The sequence below is a fragment of the Muscardinus avellanarius genome, assembly GCF_963383645.1.
Source record: "Muscardinus avellanarius genome assembly, chromosome: 14".
NCBI lineage: Eukaryota > Metazoa > Chordata > Mammalia > Rodentia > Gliridae > Muscardinus > Muscardinus avellanarius.
In genome coordinates, this window is record NC_137800.1 from 41,006,155 (window position 1) to 41,029,972 (window position 23,818).

General features: G+C 40.3%; 1 protein-coding gene across 2 annotated transcripts in view; it reads left to right on the forward strand.

Moving 5' to 3' along the window:
• Positions 1–3,463: 3,463 nt before the first annotated feature.
• Positions 3,464–23,818, forward strand: part of MTUS1 (microtubule associated scaffold protein 1) — a gene marked incomplete at both ends in the record, with an annotated part of 105,458 nt that continues 85,103 nt past the window's right edge. For both annotated transcript variants that reach the window (XM_080710536.1, XM_080710537.1), the window contains 2 exons: positions 3,464–5,539; positions 10,189–10,384. In XM_080710536.1, the coding sequence (XP_080566662.1) occupies positions 3,464–5,539; positions 10,189–10,384 (2,272 nt within the window). The remainder of the gene's footprint in view (positions 5,540–10,188; positions 10,385–23,818) is intronic.

The window sequence follows — 23,818 nt, forward strand, 5'->3', positions numbered from 1 at the left end:
TCTAGTACTACAAAAACAAACAAACCCCCCCCAAGCTTGGATCATATTCATATATGTATATGCTAATGTATATATTATGATGAATCCTGACCATTTTTAATTTGACAGTTTGACAATGTCAAAAGCCTTAAAATAATCATTGATTTAATAATCCTTTTATTTCTAAGAAAATTTTCCAAAAGAAATGACTAGAAGTCAAATATTACAAGGCTATTTAATGTTACTAATAGGAAAGAAAACCTAGAAACAACCTAAATATTGAATGTCATCGGACTGGTGGTATAATTTATTCTATTTTATATCCATTTAAAAATAATTTGAAATGCTTTCACATATGAACATTTTTAAGTTCTGTCAGGTTAAAAAAAACTTTTATGAATTTTGGAAGAGGGAGCATAGGTAATAAAATCTTCATTAATTGAATCTAATGATCCTCTTTATAAAAGCAAGTAGCTTCTATAATTAGACTTAATGCTTATAGTTTCAGTGTTCTTTGCTCAGAGTTGCTTATATCAGAATCTCTTAAGAGTACTGGCATTCATGGAAGCATAAACGTGTAACATTTTCATTCTTCTTCTTCTTTTTTTTTTTTGCAGTACTGGGGATGGAACCCAGGAGCATTGTACCTCTGAGCTACACCCCAGCCCTATTTTTAGTCCTTTTAATTTTGAAACAGGGTCTCACTGAGTTGTGAAGGGCCTCGCTAAGTAGCTGAGGCTGTCCACCAACTATGATCCTCGGGTCTCAGCCTCCTGAATGCTGAGATTACAAGCATATGCCACCATGCCTGGCTAACATCTTCATTCTTTTAAAATTATACTCCACACACATAAATCTGAAAGTAAATAAGTATACTTCTTGGTTTAAACCTCTAATTTGAACTTTTTATGCAAGAGAATTAAAAAATGTCAATTTGTGTTTCACGAAAGATTTCACGAGAGTCCCAGGTAGTAAACTATTAGTTCGGTGGTTCCTTTTAACTAAAGAGCCTTTTGGTGAAAAGAATCAACTCATGTGTACTTTCTGTCAGTATATAAATCCTGTGGAGCCCTTGTCTGAGGATTCAGAATCTCTTGGAGTGTGTATGTGTGTGTTTGAGTGCACAAGCACAGGTGCTAATGAGATAAACATTGCAGCTTGTCTTTACCCCATTAAAAGCTGGTTTCAGGATGTATGGCCAGAAACAACACACAAAGCACTGTTAGCAAAGATCTGATCCTTTCAGTTCTTCTATGGTTCCTATTCTGGTTTTACTATTTTATGCAGGTCACTGCAGTTTGAATACGAGAAAAAAATTGCAAAATGGAAAAATGAGATCTACTCTTAATTCAGAAATTCATAGGTCACACATAGAATGTAACCTCTCCCATGTATATTTTATTCAGAATAGCATGGTGACATTTGATTGTCATTAACTACTAAGATGAGAAAGTCAGTTCAAGTGCATGCGTATATTTATAACTTATTCATAGTTCTCCCTTGAATACTTGGACCTCTCTAAAGCACTTAGATTTAAAAAGCATAGTAAAATTTTTAGTTATTTGCAAAATCCTTGGATTTGAAAGCTTTTATGAGTGCTTTTAAAGTTTTCTTCTAAGTACATGATTCAATAGGTTTTAGTATATTTATAGCATTGCACAATTATCAGCAAAGTCTAATTTTAGAACATTTCATCCCTCCCCAAAGAAACATCATCCCAGCTAGCAGCCACTCCTCGTTCCCTTTTGCCAGTCTTAGCCAATTATCTACTTTCTGTCTGGATAAAATTTCCTATTTTGGACATTTCATGTAAGTAGTATCATATAATAGGTAGTTTTTTTTTATGACTGACCTCTTTCAGGTAGTAAAATTTCAAGTTGTAACATTATATCCATGTTATACCATGAATCAATATTGCATTCCTTTTTTGCTCAAAAATATTCTGTCCCATGCATATACAGCATATTATCTGTTTACCAGTTGATGGACATATGGATTGTTTCTACTTTTTGGTTATCATAAATAATGCTTTTATTAAGAATCATACATTTGTTTACAAGTTTTTGCATGGACATATTTTCTAATTTCTCTTTACTTGATACTTAAGAATATGGAATCTTAATTTGCTTGGGCTGCGTAATAAAAAACCACAGACTAGTGTGCAGCTTAAACAACAGAAATTTATTTTCTCAGAGTTATAGAGAGTGCAGGGACAGAGTTCTTTTGGGGTTTTCTTTCTTATGGAGACTACTCTTCCTCATTATGGACAGCTAGCTTGCTTCTTGCTGTGCCCTTGCGTGAGTAGTCAGGAAGTGTGCTCTGGTGGCCCATTTTCTCATAAAGGTACTGGATCCAATGAATAATTGTTCCACCTTTACAATCTAACTTTAATTACCTTCTTAAAGGCCCAGTCTCTAATATAGTCACATTTTGGGGAAGGGAGGTTGGGCTTCAACATATGGATTTGGGAGAAATACATTTCAGTATAAGCACACAGTAACTCTGTTTAGCACTTTAAGGAACTTCCATTAGCATCACTTTAATTTTTAAGATTTAATAACTCAAGCCAGGTGTGGTGGTGCACCCTTGTAATCCCAGCACTTGGGAGGCTGAGACAGGAGGATTGCACAGTTTCAAAGCCACCCTCAGCTACTTAGGCTCTCAGCAATTTAGTGAGACCCTGTTTCCAAATAAAATATAAAATAGGTCTGGTAGTATATAGCCTGGAGGTGGAAAAGTCCCTGGGTTCCACCCCTAGTACCACACACAAAAAAAAGATTTAATAACTTTCTCCTTTCAATTTGAAATGGCATATTTTTTAAGATAGAAATGAAAATGGGTGAAATAAATGCTATTTTTTAAAATCTTCCATGCTTATTTACTATTTCCCTAAATTTAAGCTCACTTGCTAGGACTACAGAGTCTGTCTGATAATCAGCCTCTTTGTAGGGGGCCTTCTGAGAATGAAAGGGACACTATTATGGTTTATACTGGGATGACAGACATAGTTGGGACTTTCATGGGCAAATTAGGATAAATGGTCATTTTGTCAACCAAGAAGAGGCAAAAATAATTTCCAGATTTAGCTTCCTCTTCTCATATGACAAGAGTTCCTGGGAGCAGGGAGGAGACATGGACACAGGGACTTTAGCAGTGTCTCCACCTTTCATTCTGCCAGATTCCCTCAAAAAAAGTAATTTTGAAAGAAGATAAAAATTAGTTATGTCTTAATCACCTACATTTTAAATCATTGTTCTAAATGTGAAAATGAAGTGATTGAAATTAATTATTTTTTTCAATATGTACTTGAGTTAAACATTTTCTTTCTTCCAGGGAGCAAAAAGCATTTCAACTTCAAAGCATCTTGGACTAAATAGCTTCCAACTCTGTTGAAAAATTTTAGGAGACGGACAATTTTTCCTTCGCTCTTATTTGGCAGGAAGTGAAGAAATAAAATGGCAGAGGTTTAAAGTCAAAATTCAGGATGTATGATGATAACTCAGATGATAAGACAGAAGATGAATTGCATTTCTTATTTATCAGTGATAAAAATGGAAATACATATGTATACAACCAAAAATCACCATCTATACAAAACTCTCCAGCCAGTCATGTGAATTGGACTTCTGCTAATCCAGATGACATGGTGGCGGATTATGAAATGGACCCTGTTGTGGACAGTGATGAAAGTATGTCTTTAAGCCAACAATGTCTAGATGTACTTGATCACCAAAAGTCTTCAATTGATTTAATTAGTAAGCAGGTTTTAGAAACATGTGAAGAATCCACGTGCCAGCCTTCTGCATTTATAAATATGGATGAGTCCAAGTTCCAGCAGAGTAATTATCATTCCCTAGAAGATGTTCAGGACCCAAGTGTGGAGCCATCTCTGCCATGTGTGTGGAAGTCCAATGATGATCTGAACTGTAGAGACTATCCTATCACTGTGGAGCTGAACCAAACATTTGACATAAAAGTGGATACAGTTAACTGCACCGTTGTAACACATCATGCCATTGAAAAGAGTCAGTCTTTGCATATCCCTGGAAGTCCACAACCAACCTGTATGGAAAGTGGAAATGCATCGTCTTTACCCTGCACCACTTGGACATCATCCCATTCTGATAAGATGCATGTGAAAGATACCAGTTATGATAGAGAGAGCTTTGAAAACTCTCAAGCCATACCACCAGAAGCCCAAAACACAGCATTTTCTGATGTGGTGATGCACAGTGATATCGTTCCAGATTTTGGAAATCAGTGTCAATATTCTTCAGTAAATATCACCAGCAAGTACACAGATGGGTCACAGCAAAGACTGGTTGGAGTAAAAGAGATACAAGCCCTATCACCAGTTTCTGATGGCATGGAGGTCCCCAGCGGGTCTGTATTACAAGAGTTCTATTGTATATCTAAAGAGGAACCGAATAGTGAGACACATTCACAAAGCTCATATGGTCAAAAGGAAATGGGCCAAAATCTACGAGAAACAGTGTCTAATTGTCTTATGGATGATGAATGCCCTTTTATGGTGCCAGCTTTTGATAAAAGTAAAGCCCAAGTGCTGAGCTCAGAGTGTAAAGTCACTGTGACTGAAGATCCACACATTGGTTCCAGTGATAAGGCTTTGAGGACCCAAAATAGTAGTTCAGAACTGATACTCAATAGCTTATCAGAACAAAAGATGGCTTCATCATTTGAACTGACTTGTGATGCAAATGATATGGTCATTAGCCCAAATAACATGGTTTGCATGTCAACACCAGTCCTGGAACCCACAAATGCAAGATTCACTATTTCACCTGTTTTCACAGGGGAGAAATGTAATAAAGTGGAGAAGAGTAATCAAGACCTTAAAAATACACCAAACCCAAAAGGGACACCCATGTCCATGTCTAAGCCTAGCCTAGGAAAATCAACAACCAAAACGAATGTCCCTATGAACAGCAAAGTTAGAAAAATGGAAATTATAAGTTATCCAAGACCAAACTTCAAGAACATCAAAGCAAAAGTTATGTCTAGACCAGTGTTGCAGCCCAAAGACCCTGCTTTATTGAAAGTCACACCCAAATCTCAGCTGGGCAGCGCCGCCTCACCCGCCCTGGTGACTTCCTCAAGACAGGTGACAGTTTTGAGCAAAACACCAAGATCTGGCTTGAACGCAGATACACAAGCAGAAATTCCAATTAACAAGACACACAAGCAGCACTTTAATAAACTCATTACTAGCCAGGCTGTGCATGTTACAACTCATTCTAAAAATGCCTCGCAAAGAGTTCCAAGAACAACATCTGCCATGAAATCGAATCAGGAAGATGTTGACAAAGCAAGTTCTTCTAATTCAGCATGTGAGACTGGGTCCGTAGCTGTGTTTTTCCAGAAGATCAAAGGCATGCTCCCTGTTAAAATGGAAAGTGCTGAAAGTCTGACTTATGTTCCCAACATCGATGGGATTAGCCCTGAGAAGAAGGGTGAAAAAGAAAATGGGATACCTGTGGAAAAGCAAGAGCTAAAAAAGGAAATTTTGAATCAGACCTTTGAATATGACTCTCTGTTTTTGGTAAGTGAACATTTTTGCATGCCTCAGGGAATAGTGGAGAAAACGGAGATGTATTAGTATTATTTGTCCATTAATAGCCAATAATATTTCAGAACTAAGTGTGCAAATTGGCTTTCTGGTGTTCTTTTGTCTGTCAGTATAACAAGCCTGCATAGAAAAGAATCCTTTAAGTATTTTTTAATCAAGTATCAAATGGTTCTTTTAATAGTATGTTAAAAAGAATAAATTAATTTTATAGTTTCAGTATTACTAGTTATTTTAAGTTAAATATCTGATACTGTCAGTTTTACATTTTATTTTTCTGAGGAAAAAATGAAGGTATATAAACTCTTAAATGTATTGGCCCACATTCAAGAAAGGGCTAGGGAGCACTGGTAAACATCAACGTAAAGATTACTCCTGGTCCCTTGTTTAGGACATAGCTCCCTCTCCTGTGGACAACAGTATTCTTAGTTGTGCTTATGACCAGCTATTATGATTATGGGCAAGTAATTTTTCAGGATCCAAAGATAAAAGGATTGGACTTGTGGCTGTTTAAGAACTTTTGCAGCCCTAACTTTTAAATTTCTGGCACATAAAATAAGCAAAGTCCATGTTATTCATGTTTAGTGAAAATAGCACCTGGCAAAAACTTATGAGGACTAGGTAGATCCACTTAAAAAATAAATTCACATGCAGTTCAAAGTTTATTTTTCTTTAAACACATGTGTATTTTTGACAGTAGTCTAAAGAAGCGCATAACAGGTCACTGTTGGCGTTGCATGCTTGTCTGTAGGCCTATTTTTGGCATTGGAGACGTAGGTGTATTTTCAGCCCCAAGCAGACTGTCCTTGTGTGTCTGTCCTCTGGGCTGGTAGTGGAGCTGGTGCTGGGGAGGAAGGTAGATGAGACACAGAGTTATCACAACACAGGGAGGAATTGCCAGGTCCTTTTAGGTGATGAAGTTAAGAAAGGCTGAAGATCTACTCGAGCTGGATCAGTTTAGAGATATTTTATTTAACTGTAAATCTGTGGGAAGAATGGCACACCACGGGGATTTCTAAACTAATGGGTTTGTCATTATTCTAAAACTCAGATTTTGTTTTTAAGTTTTTTATGTCAAGCAGAGGAAACTCATTTTATGTCATTTATACTTTTAATATTTTGCTACATTAAATTATAATGACCTCTTAATTATTATTATTATTTTTTGGTGGTACTGGGGTTCCTGGAAGCCCTTCTACCTCCGGGCTACACTCCCAGACCTATTTTTACATTTTTATTTGGAAACAGGGTCTCCTAAGCCAGCGCGCCGGCTGGCTTCGAACCTGCGTGATCCTCCTGTCTCTGCCTCCCAAGCGCGGGGATTACAAGCGTGTGCCACCATGCCCGGCTGACCTCTTAATTCTAACCAGTAGTTTTAGTTTGGTGTTTATGGGTAGATATAGAAATAAGATATATATTTTCCCCTTGATTTATGGGAGACTTACATTGGGTATTAACTACCAGAAAAATATCACAAAGTTTAAGTAATGTTTATCTTAATTATAAGTTGGTTGCATAATTTTGAAACTAGAGGGTATTTTTCAGATTTTTGCATTCAATGTTATCTTTATATCTCCCCTGTGCAAAATAAAAGCCTGTTTTTCAGGCCCATGAAGTAAGGTACTAGAACCCTCAGATTAAAATGAATCCCAGTATATCTTAGAGAAAGAGGCACCTTGCACCTTGGGAATCTTGCAATTAGGATTTATAATTGGACGTAAAGTACTTGAAAATACTGTTCCACATTCTCAGCTCTGGAATTTTTACTTCTCAACTGGAAAAAGAACTCACTCTTTTTCAAGGATCACATCAAGCACAGTGACCTCTAATTTCACCTCTTGCACATTTCTACCTGTCTCTGGGAGGGAGGGCAAGGAAGGGTCTGGACAAGGGCTCATAGCCATGGGCTGTGATTTACTGCAGGGAATGTTTAGTTGTCTGTCACACTCTGAGTGTTTACTTTAGCAGTACCTAGGGGGCTCTACCTGCTCCACAGTCCTGGAGGGATGTTATTTTCTATGCTTTGTAGGTCTTAGGCTAAATTAGTTTACTCAAGGCTATTTCCAACCTCATAGTTGTTTCTGGGTCAGGGTTTATCTGAAACTCCAAAAAAAATTATTTGGAAGGAGATTGATCTCAGAACTCGGTACAGAGAGTTAAGTGTAGTTACTCATTGCAGAGGTTATGGATTCAGGACAGTGTGTCAGTCAAAAGCAATGGTGAATTATGGGAAGGGGATGAATTGGTGCGGTGCCTGCCCTGGATCAAGCACTTTGCTCAGTGATCTTCCTTATGTCATTTAATTTTCCCAACAATGCTCAGGTACTTTGCATATGTTATTGTTCACTCCCCCCAGAAACAACAGAGCTTTTCTTATCCAGTTTTAATGCTTCAGAGAAGTTATTTGAAACTCTCAGAGCTGGTAAGTAGAAAAATTGAGAATCCTGGGTCTTTCTACTACATACATCACAGAGTTTCAGATTCTATGGAAGGTTGGTTCTGAAAGGCAAAATAAGTGATTTGCTGAAGGTTCACTTTTGTAAGTTTAAGAGGTTTGGTTTATTTTTTCTCTGGAGGATGATTAACTTAGCTTTCAGGTAGAGCTGGAAGATCTTTGTTAGTTTGTACATAATGTTCTGATTTTCTTGGCTAATTTTGTGTTGGTGTGTCCAGTACCAAAACATGACCTGTAGTTATTCTCTTTGAATATTGGCCGATTAAGTTAGTGTTGATTCACCTGGCATATGGATTCAATAGCCATCAGCGTAGGGCTTTATGTGTCTCTCCAAAACGTGATCACATATGAATTATTAAAGAAAGAAGAGATATAATGGGGCCTATGCAACATTGAGGTTAAAAGCATGGAGTTTGGCTGAATGCAGTGGCGCACACCTGTAATCCTAGTACTCAGGAGGCTAAGATGGGAGGAACGTAGTTTTGAGGCCACCTTCAGATACTAAGACCCTGGTTTTTTTTTGTTTTTTTTTTTTAAAGTAAAAAGAATAGCCTGGGTTCAGAGGTAAAATGTCCGTGGGTTTAATCCCCTGTACTAAAAACCAAAGCAAAAAAACCCACAAAAAACCCATGGATTTTAGATAGTTTCACATTGTAGCCACCTCATTGACTTGCAAAATGACTTCTTTATGAGTCTCCAGTATAGATTGTAGCTTGCAGTGTTGCATCCTGTAGTAGGGTGAGGCTCAGACTCCCATATTCTGTATGTAGAATGGGTGCCTCCTGTGTGCCACGTGGAAGGTGACAATCGTTGGGATATAGAAAAAGACATAGCCCTTGCCTAAATTCAGTGCCTCGTGCAGTGAGATTATTAGAAAGTAAGCTCACAGGGCATGTTAAATAGTAAGTTGGGAATATGACTAGATTGTAGTGCAGGAGGGGAAGGAAGTTGATGGCGATGGGAGAAACGTAAAGGAAGGCTTCTGGGGCGCATGGCATTAGTCCCTTGACAGAACACATGGGGCACCTGTTCTGGTGGAGGGACTACCATGCATAAGGATGAAGAACGAGAAGATCTTCTGATTTAAGGGACCCCAGACTGTGGGTTTGATAGGAGCTGGGAACAGAAAGAAAGAAGCTGAAGAGAATGGCAGGAGGTACCACATTCAGGGCTTGAGGTGCCTCAGAAAAGAGTCAGTTTTATCTGGAAGGCAGAAAGCTTTAGGGATTGCCTCGGCAGGAAAGTGGAAGGTGATTTGGAGACCAGAAAAATCCTAATGGTTTTAGTAATTGTGGTGAGAATTGAAGATGGCTTATTCTAAAGCAGATGGAAAGGAGAGGTTTTAGAGGTAGGAAAAGAAGCAGCCAGAGGTGGCTTTTTGGCAAATATGAGATGAATTCTGAGTTGGATGGGTAAAATAAGTTTGGTTTTAGAAGATGCCTCATGTTTATCCTGAAAGTAGAGGATGATACAGTTTCAACCCCATGGGATTGTTATGAGGATTAAATGAGTTGATACATGTGTTTAGAATTTAGAATGATGTTTTAGCTTATTGTAACATAGGGCTCTAAGTTAGCAAATACCAAAAATAATAGGATTATTGTTGTCATTGTTAAGTAGAGGCACCTGAAGGATCTGAATGGGGAGCCGCAGACAAGTGAAATACAGGGGCAACTGGAGAGAGTGTTGTTGGCTTGGACGTGTGGAATTTGGATGCTCCAGTGTGTAGGTGGTGATTGAAACAGCAGACAAGTTCATAGGGGAGAGTACATGCTGAGGAAAGAGAACAGCACCCAGTCTGGGCCCTGGTGAAGATTTTAAAGCATTTAAAGGCACAGGAAAAGAAGACCCAGAGAAAGAATAATCATACAAGCAGAAAAGCGCTGTCAGTGAAGCCAAAGAAGGATGGAGCTGTCAGAGAGAGGGTCTACCGGAAAGGGACCGAATACTGTGGCACAGGAGATCTTGAGAACAGTAGATCCAAGGCAGATCGTGTCCAGTGGGAGAGCAGCTGTCAAGTTTTAATTGCTTCATAGTAAAAGTGAGAATTAAATGTTTATCTGGGAGACACACGAAGGGAGGAAGCATTTGTCTCTCACACTTAGCTAACAATAGGAAATGGTATGGACAAGCTGTGAGCTGGATTGAAATCTTAATTTGTTTTTCATAGGGTTCTGATTCAAAAGCTACCACCACCCCAAGCAGGAATGTCTCCAAGCCTGACTCCTGCAGTTTGAGGAAAACACCTGGTGCAAAAGCCAAAGTGGGGTCTGCTGTTTCCTGTCTGAGGCGAAACAGCGACAGTCGAAACCTGGGCCCCGATCGTGCCTTATCTCCGCAGAGGATCAGGCGTGTGTCCAGTTCTGGTAAGGATAAAGTAGATCGACTATTGTACAGCTGCTTATGGTAGTGTCTGCATTATTGGAATGTAAATTGAGGCCCCTCAGAAGGCAGAAAGACAATTTTGGTTGCAGGACTAATGCATTCTGTCAGGAAGGCATTCAGACAGCCTTTTGTGGTCCAGCAAGGGACAGGGAAAGTCAAGAAAGAAGACAAGAGCGCAGCGCCCATCTTTGAGTGATGCGGAGGCTAGCTAGAGAGAGGTTTCTGTGCACAGGCCAGCTAGTAAGCTATTCAGAAGGAACATCATACATATGCAATTGGGTAACTGTTTTAAATATGTACCATGTCATCTTTTTTTCCACAAATGGTAAAGTGCTTCACAGTACTTCAGTGTTGTGTAGTAGATTTCATACTGTGTCCTCACCCCATGTGAAGAGAGAATTTTTTTCTTTAAATTTTACTAAAAAAAAGTGTATTATAAATCTATAGGGATCTGAGGGCAACTAAAAAAATAAACTTTTCTGACACAAACTTTTGTTTATGTTGGCATGTATTTTAGAAGCTGTAGCTTTAAAGTAGTTTTAGGCCGGTGACATTTGAGAGCTTTGAGAGTAGCTATTAAGTGTCTTACTAAATTTGGCAGATGTACAGATTTCTTTGTGTTACAAACCAGAGCAGGAAATGGAAAAGTCAAGCCCTGTTTCACAGAGACTAAGACACAAAAGCCTGCCAGCCATTCCAGGTGGCTGCACGCACTGCTGGGAACACCCCTTGTTTCTGCAGGTACAACCTTGGGCAAATTAAAGACATGTCAGATAGATTTAGAAGTAAGTTCCCTTATAAAAACAGTGACTACTATCAAATGGTTTTAAAAAGAAATGTACCTTTAATGTCATGTGCTCACACATGTGAGAATGTTTTGCAGAAACTAATAAAACCAACCAAATCCCAGAGGATCTCTTTACTGCACCAGTTTTTTTTTTTTTTTAGTTTTTTTTAGTTTTATTTTCAAATTCTATCTTGAAGCTGCTAGTGTGAGAAGCCTATGGGGCACAGATGTGTTTTAAGGATTGATTGTTTGCTTTCGTAGAAAGTGCGATGGTCGTGGGGTTTGGGCAGATGAGTGGAAGAAAGGTATTCACAGAGTACTTCTATTCCCATCGCCAGAGGAGCTGAGTGGAAAGGAGGAAGTCATCAGCGTGAGGGGTTCCTCGTTTGGGTGAAAAACAGAAGAGATGTGGGGGAGAAGCAGCGATCCTTGTTTTTAGGACATTGCCGCAGTTGGGAGGCAAGACACGAGTGAGATCAAAGCTCTGGGCCTCCTGTGCTGCCTGATGTGCCATACGGTGTTTGCTAGGGCATGGACCTCCCTTCCCAGAGAGATGAAGGAGTACGGTTAGGACCTTGTCAGTCAGCCACCCTCCCAGGGCAGCAGCTTTCACAGCTGTCCTGCGTAAGGGTTTGGAACTTAACGTCCTGTAAGCTTCTGCAGTCCTGTCTTACTAAGGACGGTTTGAAGCTCATTTAATTGACTGAATAATAGCTGCTACTGGTGTGATGCTCTGAACCACGTGATACTGAGTCCCAGAAAGCCTAAGTGCTCACACTTGTAAGAAATTAAGTTGGTACCCAGGGTCTGTTTAAAAAGATGGAGTTCTTTTATGTAGGAGGTCATGCTGCAAAGCATCATTTAGGTCCTTTTATTCTGTATTACATTAATATCATGTGGTTAGATAAGAAAAGTAATCAGTTTGGTCATAAGAGACAGGGAATGTCATTGAGCTTTTATTATCCTGTCAGTGAGCTTGATACACTAAGTTACACATTAAATTATTATTATTATTATTTTTGTGTGTGGTACTGGGGATGGAACCCAGGGGCTTTTCTACCTCCGGGCTATACTCCAAGACCTATTCCATATTTTATTTAGAAACAGGGTCTCACTAAGTTGCGGAGAGCTTCACTATGTAGCTGAGGCTGGTTTCGAACCTGCATGATCCTCCTATCTCAGCCTCCCAATCCCTACTGGGATTACAAGCATGCGCCACTGAAAGGCTCCATTTAGAAAAAAATCATAAGCCCCTAGCAGCTAGCTAATAGTTAAAACAGCCAGCTAATAGTTAAAAGAAAAAGTATATTTTACTGCAGCTTACAGCTTAGGAATGTAAGATATGCGATAAGCCCACCCCATCTTATCTATACTGTCTGGGCCAGAGCGCCTTGACCCAGGAGCTTACTGACTACACCTGGTATTTTATCTAACACTTGACTACAGAATGTACTTTTCAAATGATTCCATAATTTTCTGTAAACGCATGCAATTTAACCCAAAACCCCCTAACCAATGGTCTTTTCCCTATAAATACCCTCAGTTTCAGTGGCTCGGGGCCGAACTCCTATACGGGTCGGCCCCAGTGCTCTGGCTCCTTTTACCTTTTGCTTTTGCATCAAGATTAAAGTTTCTCGTGTGTTCTTGCTGTCGTCGCTTATCCCGAGGCTGATTGAGGGTCTCCCCTCTGCGGGGGTCTTACACCACCACATCCGGCTTTTAAATTCTTTCAGTCTGAGTTAAATATTGAATTATATTTTCCCTGGTGGTTTCCATGTATGAATGGAAAAAATTTTAAGTGGAAACATTATGGATTTGAATTTAGTGTTAATGTTTGAGTAGTTATAAGACATTTATGGACTTGTTTGATCTCAAATTTACCCATGAAAGCTTTCACTTCCAATGTGAATGTACTTGGAGCTAGGGCCTGTGAGGAGGTGGTGAAGGTTAAATGAGGTCATAGAGGCGGGACCCTAATCCAATGGGACTGATACCCTTTCTAGAAGAAGAAGGATGCCAGAGTCCCCTCTCCACCATGTGAAACAAGTGAAGCGGCGGCAGCAATCTAGACCTTAGACTTCCAGCCTCCGGAACTATAAGGAAATAAATTTTCTCATAGTTGCGACTACCCGGTCTGTGGCATTTATTATGGCAGCCCGAGCAGACTGAGGCAGAAGACTAACTTGATTGTGCTGCATCATGTTTTAAAATTAATAGCAACTAGTTTCAATGTTCACAATAAAGTGAGAGGTGTTTGTTGTGGGGGAGAAGAAACATAATCACCACAGAGTTAAAAGTAGAACAGAAGAATCCAGGAGCAAAAACAATGTGCCTTTAGATCATGGAGAGCCCACTGCCATTCATCTCACAATGAAGTGTTTGTGTGTTTGGAAACTGAAACCAAGTGGATATCCACTGTACTCATACAAAGTTACTCTGCTTGGAAGGTAAGCAGCCGGAATGTGCCAGCCAGTGTAGGATTTAAAAAAAAAATTCTTTTTGAAAACCAAGGAAAAAAACAGACCCAGAGTTAAAATAGCCAAGTGTTTGAAGCTTTAAAATGAATATGAGCCGGGCGTGGTGGCGCACGCTTGTAATCCCAGCATTCGGGAGGCTGAGACTAGAGGATCATGGTTCGCGGACAGCCTCAGCTACTTAGTGAGGCCCTCTGCAACTCAGTGAGACCCGGTTTCAAATTAAAGAATAAAAAATAGGGCAGGGGGTATAGCTCGCAGGTAGAATGCCCCTGGGTTCCATTCCCAGACCTGCAAAAATAAATAAAAAAATAAATAAAAAGAATACGAGAAAGAAATGTAATTAAATCCAATGGAGCACTTCTATTTTAAGGTCAAAATGTAGAAATTTACATAAAACCAAATCTAAAGTACTTTTGCTTCTTAGGAGTGTTTCTTTTATCAACAAACTCAGTTAAAAAATGAGATCATGAAAATTATTTCTAATAATCATTACAATGCCAATGATAGCAGCTTACACTCCTAAGTGTATAGCAAGTGCCAGGGTCTGTTTTAATCCTTTCACCTGTGAATTTATATAATCCTCATGAATGTTTTGAGGCTTCCTCCCATTTTACAGATTAGGAAACCACTGCAGAGCAGGCTTTGTCAGAGGCTGGGCAGCTGGGAAGTGGCAGAGATGGGATTCAGACCAGGCAGCAGGGCTCCGTATTCCAAGCTCCTAGGCCTCACATGACTAAAGAAGCACTAGCCGGGCACGGTGGCTCATGCCTGTAATCCCAGTGCTTGGGAGGCTGAGATAGTAGGATCTCAAGTTTGAGACTAGCCATGGCAATTTAGTGAGACCCTGTTTTCAAATAAAAATTAACAGGGATAGGGGGTGTAGCTCAGAGATAGAATGCCTTTGGTCAATCCCTAGTACACCTCCCCCAAAGGTACTATTAGTAGAACCATGAATTTTGAAAAAAAAATCTTGTTGCTCAACTGAATTAGAAATGGTGGCACTTTTCAGACCCATGGCAATTTACCATGGTGTATGTTATTTTATAGTTATTGAAAACTTCTGCTGAATAAGGAACTGCTCAGTGACTGTCTTGATCAGCGACTTGGGCATAGTCAGCCCCTCACCTGTCACATCCTCCAGGGGCAGGTTCTTACTAGGTTTCACTTTGTAAATGGATGTTTGTGTCCTCCACACAGTCATGATGCTGCCTTCCTAGTGACCTCCTGAGCTGGGAAGGATTGTAGGTCCTCATTTGCCCTCCTTGCCCCTGGCCTTTTACCCCACCCAGAAAGGTGGGTGCACAGAATGCCAAAACCATAAAGCTGCAGGGAGATGTGGGAGGGCTGTGGTAGAGGCCCTCAGGAGAAGAATGGCCTCATGAAAGAGATGATTAGAATAACATCATCTCTAAAGGGTTATGGTTATCCTTTGTTTTAATTCAGTTTATTGTGGGTTAATACAGTGAATTCCTCTCAAGACAGTAGACAGTAGTACATCTGAAACTTGTAATGACTTGCATGTTGTTACGGGTTTCTCTTTTTTCTGCTTACTTGTACAAATTCATGGTGTATGTAAACTGATTTTTCTCCTTAGAGTTTAAGGAAATCTCTTTTCACCTTTCTTGATGCTAGGGATTGAACCCAAAGACATTATACCTCCAAGCCAAATCCCCAACCCGTTTTTATTTTTTAACTTCTGAAACAGGGTCTTTCTAAGTTGCTGAGGGTCTCACTAATTTTCCAAGGTTGGCCTCAATCCTGTGATCTTCCTGTCTGTCTTCCAAGTAGTAGGATTACAGGCGTGTACCACTATACTAGGGTATTTTAGCTTTTCTAAGTAAGAGCTTGGAAGAGGAAGTGAGCAAAATTAGGAGAATTTTTTCACATATCTGTATACATTAATTAATAAAAACTAGAAATGATCACTCAATAAAGTATTCTGAGGGCTATCTTTAATGTTGCTAGTAGATGTTTCGGTATTTGCATGTAATTAGAATGCATATTTTAGAGTGTCTTAGGATTTCTTTCTAATACTAGTAATGGCTAACATGTTTGGAGTACTCATATGCCAAGCGCTGTCCTGAGCTCCCTTAAGTGCATAATCTCATCTCATCCTTGCAGCCCATGAGGAATAGATAATGTCATTATGCCCATTCTGCACAAGGTGGCTGAGGGTTTCAGAGCTTAAGTAACTTGCCCAAGGTGACAGTTGATAGCTGGGGAGATGGGATGGGCCAGCCTGCCTGCCCCCAGAACCTGTGCGCCTAGCCTATGTTTCCTTTGCATAAGGCAACACTGACATGCTCACTCCTTCATTAAGAACAGGAGCCGATTATTCATTAAAGGGCCCGATTGTAACAACTACCTAGTGAGTGGTTGCTGGAGCTAGGGACCTTCCTTAGTGCCAAGGATGAAGAAGTGCACAAATGCGACAGATCCTTGCTTCAGTTCTGATAAAGGAAGTCAGAAAATAAGTCAATGGATCGCTTAGTATAGAAGATGCTAGGTGCTTAGAGGAAGAAGAGCAGGGAAGGAGGTTTGAATTTTAAAGAGTGTGGTCAGGAAATAACCTCACTGGTAGGATGACACCTGAGTAGACACCTGCAGGAGAAGGAGATGGAAGCCTGGTGCCAGGGGTGAGAAATTTCTAGTGCACAGAGGGGGTACAGAGGTCCCAAGATGTGGGGGTAGGGAGCCTTGAAAAACTCTGAGCCGCCCATCAGCATGGGGGCCTGGAGAGAGTGGATCAGCTCAGAGAAGGAGCTGAAGCTAGAGTAAGTAGGGCGCCGTGGGTGCCTCAGAGACAAGTGTCTTCTCTTTCCTTTCTCACTCCCATCATCACTGTGGATTCTTAATTTTCCTAGGTATTTCACACACTTCTCACTATTAATAATACCGGAGAAGACTGCTTTAGGGAATGACTCAGAGTGTGCTTAATAGGTCAGCTGTGCAATGTCTTATTTATCCATTCACAAGATATTTGGAGTATCTACTGTGTGTATGGAGGTCTACTTGATTCTGAGAATAGAAATACGATTAAACAAGCATGCTGTCCTAGGAAGCTCAGTAGTTGGAAGACTAGGTGGGAAGAGGAATCCAAGCAAATCATGACACTGCACTGACAGGCTTCACATCTCAGCTGGACTCCCCTGGTATCTGTGACATTTTTGCCTTTACCAAGCTGTTTGATAATTATTTTCTTACATGCCTGTCTCCTGTTTAACTGGGAGAACCATAGGGCAGAGTGCAGGTATCCATTGTTTTTATATTTTCCAGGGCTTAGCACAGTGTACCTGTTACACAACAGATGTTTAAAAATGCCATTTAGTTTGACTTGAATTGAGGCTTGTATCCACAGTAAAGGGGAAAACACCAGCTGAGCCAAAGAGTGTGGACATTCACCCACTCAGCCTGAGAAGAGTGTGGACATTCAAACTCGTCTTGGAATGTGTCCAGAGAAGCTTGCCTGTGGATAAGGTTGCTGTATTGTCAAAAGTGCAGGTGCAGAGCTATGAAAGGAGATGGTGTGTTTGGGGACCTATAAGGCCAGGCTCCGCATGCGTGGAGCACAACGTGTGCTGGGGTCCGTGAGAGATGGCCCTAGGGAGGCTGAGGCAAGTCAGTCCTGGTTGTCTAACATGGGCCTCTGAGAGTTTTGGGAATAGAAAGTAGAGCGCATACTCTAGATATTTTAGAGAAAGACTGACCAGCTCCCGGTGGTGGTGAATGTTCCTGTGTGTGCGCAGCTTGCTTTTTTAGGTAGCATATAAGCTATTGGGGCTACTAGCAAGAGGAGATTTTCAGGGGAGTGATGGTTTCGTTTGAGGTGTGTTAAACTTGAAGATACCAAAGGCTGGGAAGCACTTCAAACAGGTGTGTGCATGTTTAAAGCCTGAGTAAAAATGTGGAGAGGAGGTGAAGGTAGCCTGTGGGAAAAGGGCTGATAATAAGCCCCAGGGATAACCATGACAACCGAGCACTGGAAGGGCAGAACACACCCAGCACACTGGCAGACATGACAGAAAAGGAAGGGAATGCAGAAGCAGGTACGAGTTGATGCACCTGGAGATTAAATAGTAGGAAGATTTAAGAATGAAGGCTTAGCAGGTGTAGTGGTGCGTGCCTATTGCCCTGGTACTTAGAAGGCTGAGACAGGAGGATCACAGGTTGGAGACCAGCCTCAGCAACTTAGCAAGATCTTGTTTTTTAAAAAATAGGCCTGGGGATGTAGCTCAGAGGTTCAATTGCCTCTGGGTTCAGTTTCCAGTACCCTCTCTCAAAAAAGAAAAAAAAAAAGACAAAGAACAAAGATTTAAGACAGCAGCAGCCAGTGGGATGATTAGCTTCTTTGATACTTTTCAGCTCACTTTTATGAGAATAGGTGATGGCTTCTAAGTGACTCTGTGCATATTTATTTGGCTTACTTTTGCAAACTTAGGAAAGGTAACAACTGATGTTCAGTTTTGATTTTTCAGTGACCTCACTTCTCAGAGCTCTGCCATCAACCGTGGCTTCTAAGGGGTTCAGAAGCTCACTGAATGCCTTCCTGTATTTTGTTTTCTGTTTTTTGATGCTAGGGGTTTAACCCAGGCCCTTGCCACATTGAATTTATGTGCTGTCACTGAGCTACACCCCAGACCCTTCTATTCTCAGTACCAGATAGCAGATAAACTCACTGACATGCCTGTGACAGTCCTGTTCATCTTCTTTGTATAGTAGCTAAGAAAGAATGTGACTCTTCCAAGTCTTGGGTTTATTGCACTCTGAATTTTCAGGATTCCCTTGGCTATGGGACATGGCTTTCCAGGTGTGTGACTAAGGAAGCTTTTTGTTTAAACCCCACCCAAGGCAGCAGATGTCTCCTCGGAGCATTGTACCGACACAGGCTGGGGCTGGCAGCATCAGCTGGCTTCTATGTGATCACGTCGTCATAAAAATCTTGCCTGATGGGAAGTTGTCATTTCTTGTCAAATGGCTGCTCTTTTAGGACTTGCTCTGTTTTTGTTTTTTATCGTGACTCACCTGTGCTGCCCTGGCTGCTTGTTGTGAGCTTTCCCTTGAACTTAAACAAATGGTGATGGGTATCCAGGGTACATTTGTGTGTGTGTGTGTGTGTGTGTGTGTGTGTGTGTGTGTGTGTATGTATGTGTGTGTGTGTGTGTGTGTTACTGAGAATTGAGTCCAGAGGCATTCTATCTTTGAGCTACACCCCGGACCGATTTTATTTCTTATTTTGAAACAGGGTATTACTAGGTTGATGAGAGTCTCAATGCTTGCAGAGGCTGTCCTTGAACATGTGCTCCTCCTGTCTCAGCTTCCCAAGTCCTAGGATTATAAGCGTGAGCCACCATGCCTGGCTCAGAGTACAGTTTTTTTTATATCCTCCTAGTAAATTATTATCATGGCTATGGCGAGAGTGTGGGATACTGAAATTCCATTTCACAATACATAAATGTAGACCGTTACTGAAATTCTATGTTATAGAAGGTAATTCATTTGCTTAACAGGTAGTTTGAGAGTAAATACTTTATAAGTCATCTGCCAGACACTGAGGAATTGTAGGGTGAGTAAGATATAGTTCTTGCCTTAGGGCATCAACAGCCAAGCAAGGATGATGACAAGTCCTCATTGTATTTTTTCTTGTATTTTTTTTAAAAAGAAAAAGCCCCAAACAAAACAAAACAAACAAAAAAAAACCCATGGGATTTCAGAAGAGGATAAGGTTAAAAAAATACCAGACTTTGCTTAAATCTTTGCATGTGATACAGGTACTTTTATAATACAACAGAGGTGCATCTGTACATAGGTCGGGGATAGGCTTGGCTTAGTGTTGCTTTCTGGTATTTAAGATCCCAGAAGTAGAAGCTGGCTGGTATACTAGGGAGTAGAAATAGAGGAATCAGAGTATAATGTAAAGATTGAGGATGGAGTCAAGACAAAGGCATAGATACGGAAGAGGGCGGTTAGTTACTCGGACAGTAGATTGGTGTTCTGGTGGTCAACAAAGAGGTACTGAGTAGAGTCTAGATCTGTTTAAGGTCAGAAAAAGAACATTGCTCTACCTCTTTTATATTTTGAGTTATTTTGGATAGACTCTCAAGTCTCCACTGCTCCCTTCCTGCAGCAGGTTTTTTAAAGTATAGCATTTTTAAATAAAAAGTCACAAGGAAAAAAATCACCCTTAAGTTACCACTGCCACTAAGTAGCTCATAACATCAGAATTTATAGCTATTTAGTGACTTTTCTTTTTGCACACGTGCTTACAGATATTAGAGGGCAATTTCAGCAATCTCATACCTAGCTGGGTACAGTAGTATGCATCTGAAGTCCTAGCCACTCAGGAGGCTGAGGCAGGAGGATTGCTTGAGCCCAGGAGTCTGAGCAGCCTAGGTAACATAGCAAGACCTTGTCTCAAAATAAATAAGGGTGGGAATGGGGTAAGGGCTAATTGGGCAATGTGTATATGTGTGCCTCTATCATCTTGTACTCCATTTAGATGTACAACTACAATGTACTGATAAAAATAGCAAAATAAAAAATAAATGAAATTTATTAATTAGATAAAAATTATACTATAGCCAGGAGTCAGTGGGCATTTATTTAAGTGACTGAATTTTCTTTTTCATTTAAAATGTATGGTGCTTATATTCTTTTGAGTTTTCCAAGTTTTCTTAGTAACATGGTTTTAAATAACCATAATATTTATCATCTAACTGTGCAACTGTCTTCAGATGTTTTGTGTTGCTGTAACAAAACACTACAGACTGGGTAATTTATAAGCAATAGAAATTTATTTGGCTCTTAGTCTGGAGGTTGAGAAGTCCAAGAGCCTGGTCCCAGTGTCATGCCATGGCAGAAGGCAGAAGACGAGAGAGCGTGAGAGAACAAGCAAGAAGGGCAAGTGCTTTTATAACAAGCCCTCTCTCTCCTAACTCACCCACTCCTCCCAAGATAATGTCAGCCTGTCCCCGAGGGCAGGGCCTTCCTGAAAGGCTGCCCAGCAACTGCCCAGCTCTGTTGCATTGGGGTTTGATTCAACACTTGTACTTTAGAGGACTCATTCAAACCATAGCAGCTATGGTTTATTTCTTTGAATTTTGAACATTAAAGTGGTTTCCAGGGTTTTTTTTTTTCCAGTACATTAAAGAACTCTACACAGAAGATCTTTGTATGTAATAAGTACATAAGCGAGTCAGATAAATTTCTAGATACATTCCTCTGGATGGACTCACAGGGTGTGAGCGTCTTTAAGACTTTTCACACAGCCTGCCAAATTGCCCTTCTGAAACATTATACAAGTTTGTGCTTTTACTCTTGAGTTTTCCAAAACTCTTGCCAGGATTTTGACATTTCTAACACTCTTTCCAAATATCCATGTTGAGGAAGGTGCAAAATGGTATTTTAATTGGCAAATGTTTGGCACGCAAATGTTTTTTGAATACATGTAGATCCAGTTATCTTAGTGGTAGGATACAGGATTGATCAAAACATGCTCTTCTTTGAAATTACATCATAGGTAGGCATGGTGGCGCATGCTTGTAATCCCAGTACTTGGGAGGCTGCGACAGGAGGATTACGCAGGTTCGAAGCCAGCCTCAGCTACTGAGGTTCTCAGCAACTTAGTGAGACCCTATTTCCAAATAAAATACAAAATAGGTCTGGGAGTGTAGCCCAAAGGTAGAAAGCCTCTGGGTTCCATCCCCAACACCACACACATGCACACACACGTGCACACACACACACACACACACACACACACACAAAATTTTATCATGGTGAGATAGTCCACACATGAACAATAATAGTATATTTGATCGTGATATGCTCTAAAAAGAGAAAAAATGCTAAAGTAGAGGTGTGTGTGTGTGTGTGTGTGTGTGTGTGTGTGTGTGTGTGTTTTAGGAGATAAGGTTGGAGAGGCAGTTGAGAGCCAGATCATGCATGGTCTTGAAAAATCATAGTATGGGCTCTGGATTTGAACCCAGCTGACTCATATTTTGAGAGGATTCCTTCGGTAGCCATGTTTAGAATAGATTGAATGCGAGTGAGTTTGAAAAGGAGGCGGTATTATAGATGCAGCAGAAGGTTATGATTTCTTGAGCGAGGGTTGTGGCTGGTTCTGGATACATGCTGAAGGTTAAGCCAACAGGATTTGCTTAGGGTGGATGATGGGGGAGAGGAGTCAGGATGGCTGTGAACATTTGTTGTGAGTGATGAATGGTGCTTCCATTAACTGGGATGGGAAAGGATGACGGAGACGTGGTTTTTTGGGGCATGGGTATCAGGAACTCAGAAATTATGATAAATAATAAAGGAGTGCATAGAAGATTCTGGTCTAAAACTGTAAAATTGAGATCACCAAGACAGGCAATGTAGAAAGATAGCAGGTCGAGGATATCTCTGGAATACTCCTAGGATTAATAGAGAGGAAAGATGAAGAGGCATCACAAAGGAAACCAGAGAATAGCCAGGAGTATAAGACGGAAATCAGTCAAGAGTAATGGTCTCAAAGCTAAATTATTAAGCCTTTCAAGGAAGAAGGAGAAAAGAGGAATCGGCTGCACTAAGCACTGATGACTGGAGAATATGACAGTTTAGAGCACAATTTGTATCAAGTTGTAGAAAACTCAACCTTTTGGCTTCAACCAGGAAGTCTAGATGTAGGTAGTTTGGGCCCTGGTGACTGACATCATCTTTCTACTTCCCATTCTTCCATCCCTCCTGCCTTGGCATGTTGGCTCTTCTCACTGACATTTCAGTTGAAATATGGTCGCCAAGAGTTCCACCCATGATGACCTCTTTCTACGGTGTCCACAGGCTGGGAGCCAAAGATGGGGTCCCAAGTGGGGCCCTGACATGCCTCTTTACATTTATCCAGGAGGGAAACTCCTCCTTGGCAGCTTCCCTCCTGGCACTCTTATTCACATGTCTTACTGGCACAGATCAGATCACATGGTCAACCTTCACATCAAGAAAGGTTGGGAAGCAAGTAGTTGGCTTTTTAAACCTTTCTATAGGTTGTGAGCAGTGGAAATGGGGATTGAGAGTGACAGTTGGGTAACCAGGAAAGGGGTTAGACACAGTAAGGCCACTTTCTAAAACAATTGTACTGACTTTCTATTTTGGGATATAGGGTTCTTTGCTAGTTTCTTACTGTCCACTGTTTTATTACATGCCTTTTAATTTTGTATATGGTGATTTAAATTTTGAAGGTTATGTCATCAAATGTATCACTTATTTTTTCCAATTTTTACGCCTAAAAGACCTTCCTAGGTGAAGAAAAAAATGACCTGTATTTAATTATTATTGTTTTTATGGTTTTATTTAAAACTATTTACTTTTTACTCAATTTTAATTTATTTTGATGACTGGTGAGAACTATGTTACTATGTACCAGGTGCTGTTCTAAGCATTTAAAAATTATAAACTCCAGTTTGCCTTTCTCCAGTTCTCATAACCACCATTATACTTTGTGTCTCTACAGATTTGACTATTATAGGCACCTTATTTAAAGAAAGTCATACAAAATTTGTCTATTTGTGGCCATCATAGGTAACTTAGCATTGTGTCTTGAGGTTTATGTACATTATATTATGTGGCAAAATTTCTTTTTTAAGGCTGAATAATTGTCCATTGTCCATATATGGGCTATATTTTATTTATTCACCTGCCTGTGAATACGCGAGTTACTTCCACTTTGGGCTGTTGTGAATAATGCTTCTGTGAAGATGGGTGTACAGATAATGGTTCACATCACTGCTTTTATGTTTTTGGGGTGTGTTTCATGGAGTTGCTGGATCATAGGTTAATCTATACTTAATTATTTTAAGGAACTACCATACCACTTTCCCTAGCAGCTCCACCATTTTATTTTCCTACCAGCAATGTACAATGATTCCACTTTTCCACTTCCTTGCCAATACTAGTTATCATTACTTTTTAGTAATAGTTATCCTGATGGGTGTGAGGTGGTGTCTCCGCATTGTGGTTTTGATTTGCATTTCACTAATGAACAGTGGTGAGCTTTTCCACATGTGCTTGCTGGCCATCGTATATTTTTTTTTTTGGAGAAAGTCTGTTCTGTTTCTTTGCCAATTTTTTTCCCAGTACTGGGGATGGAACCCAGGAGCATTCTACCTCCAAACTATACC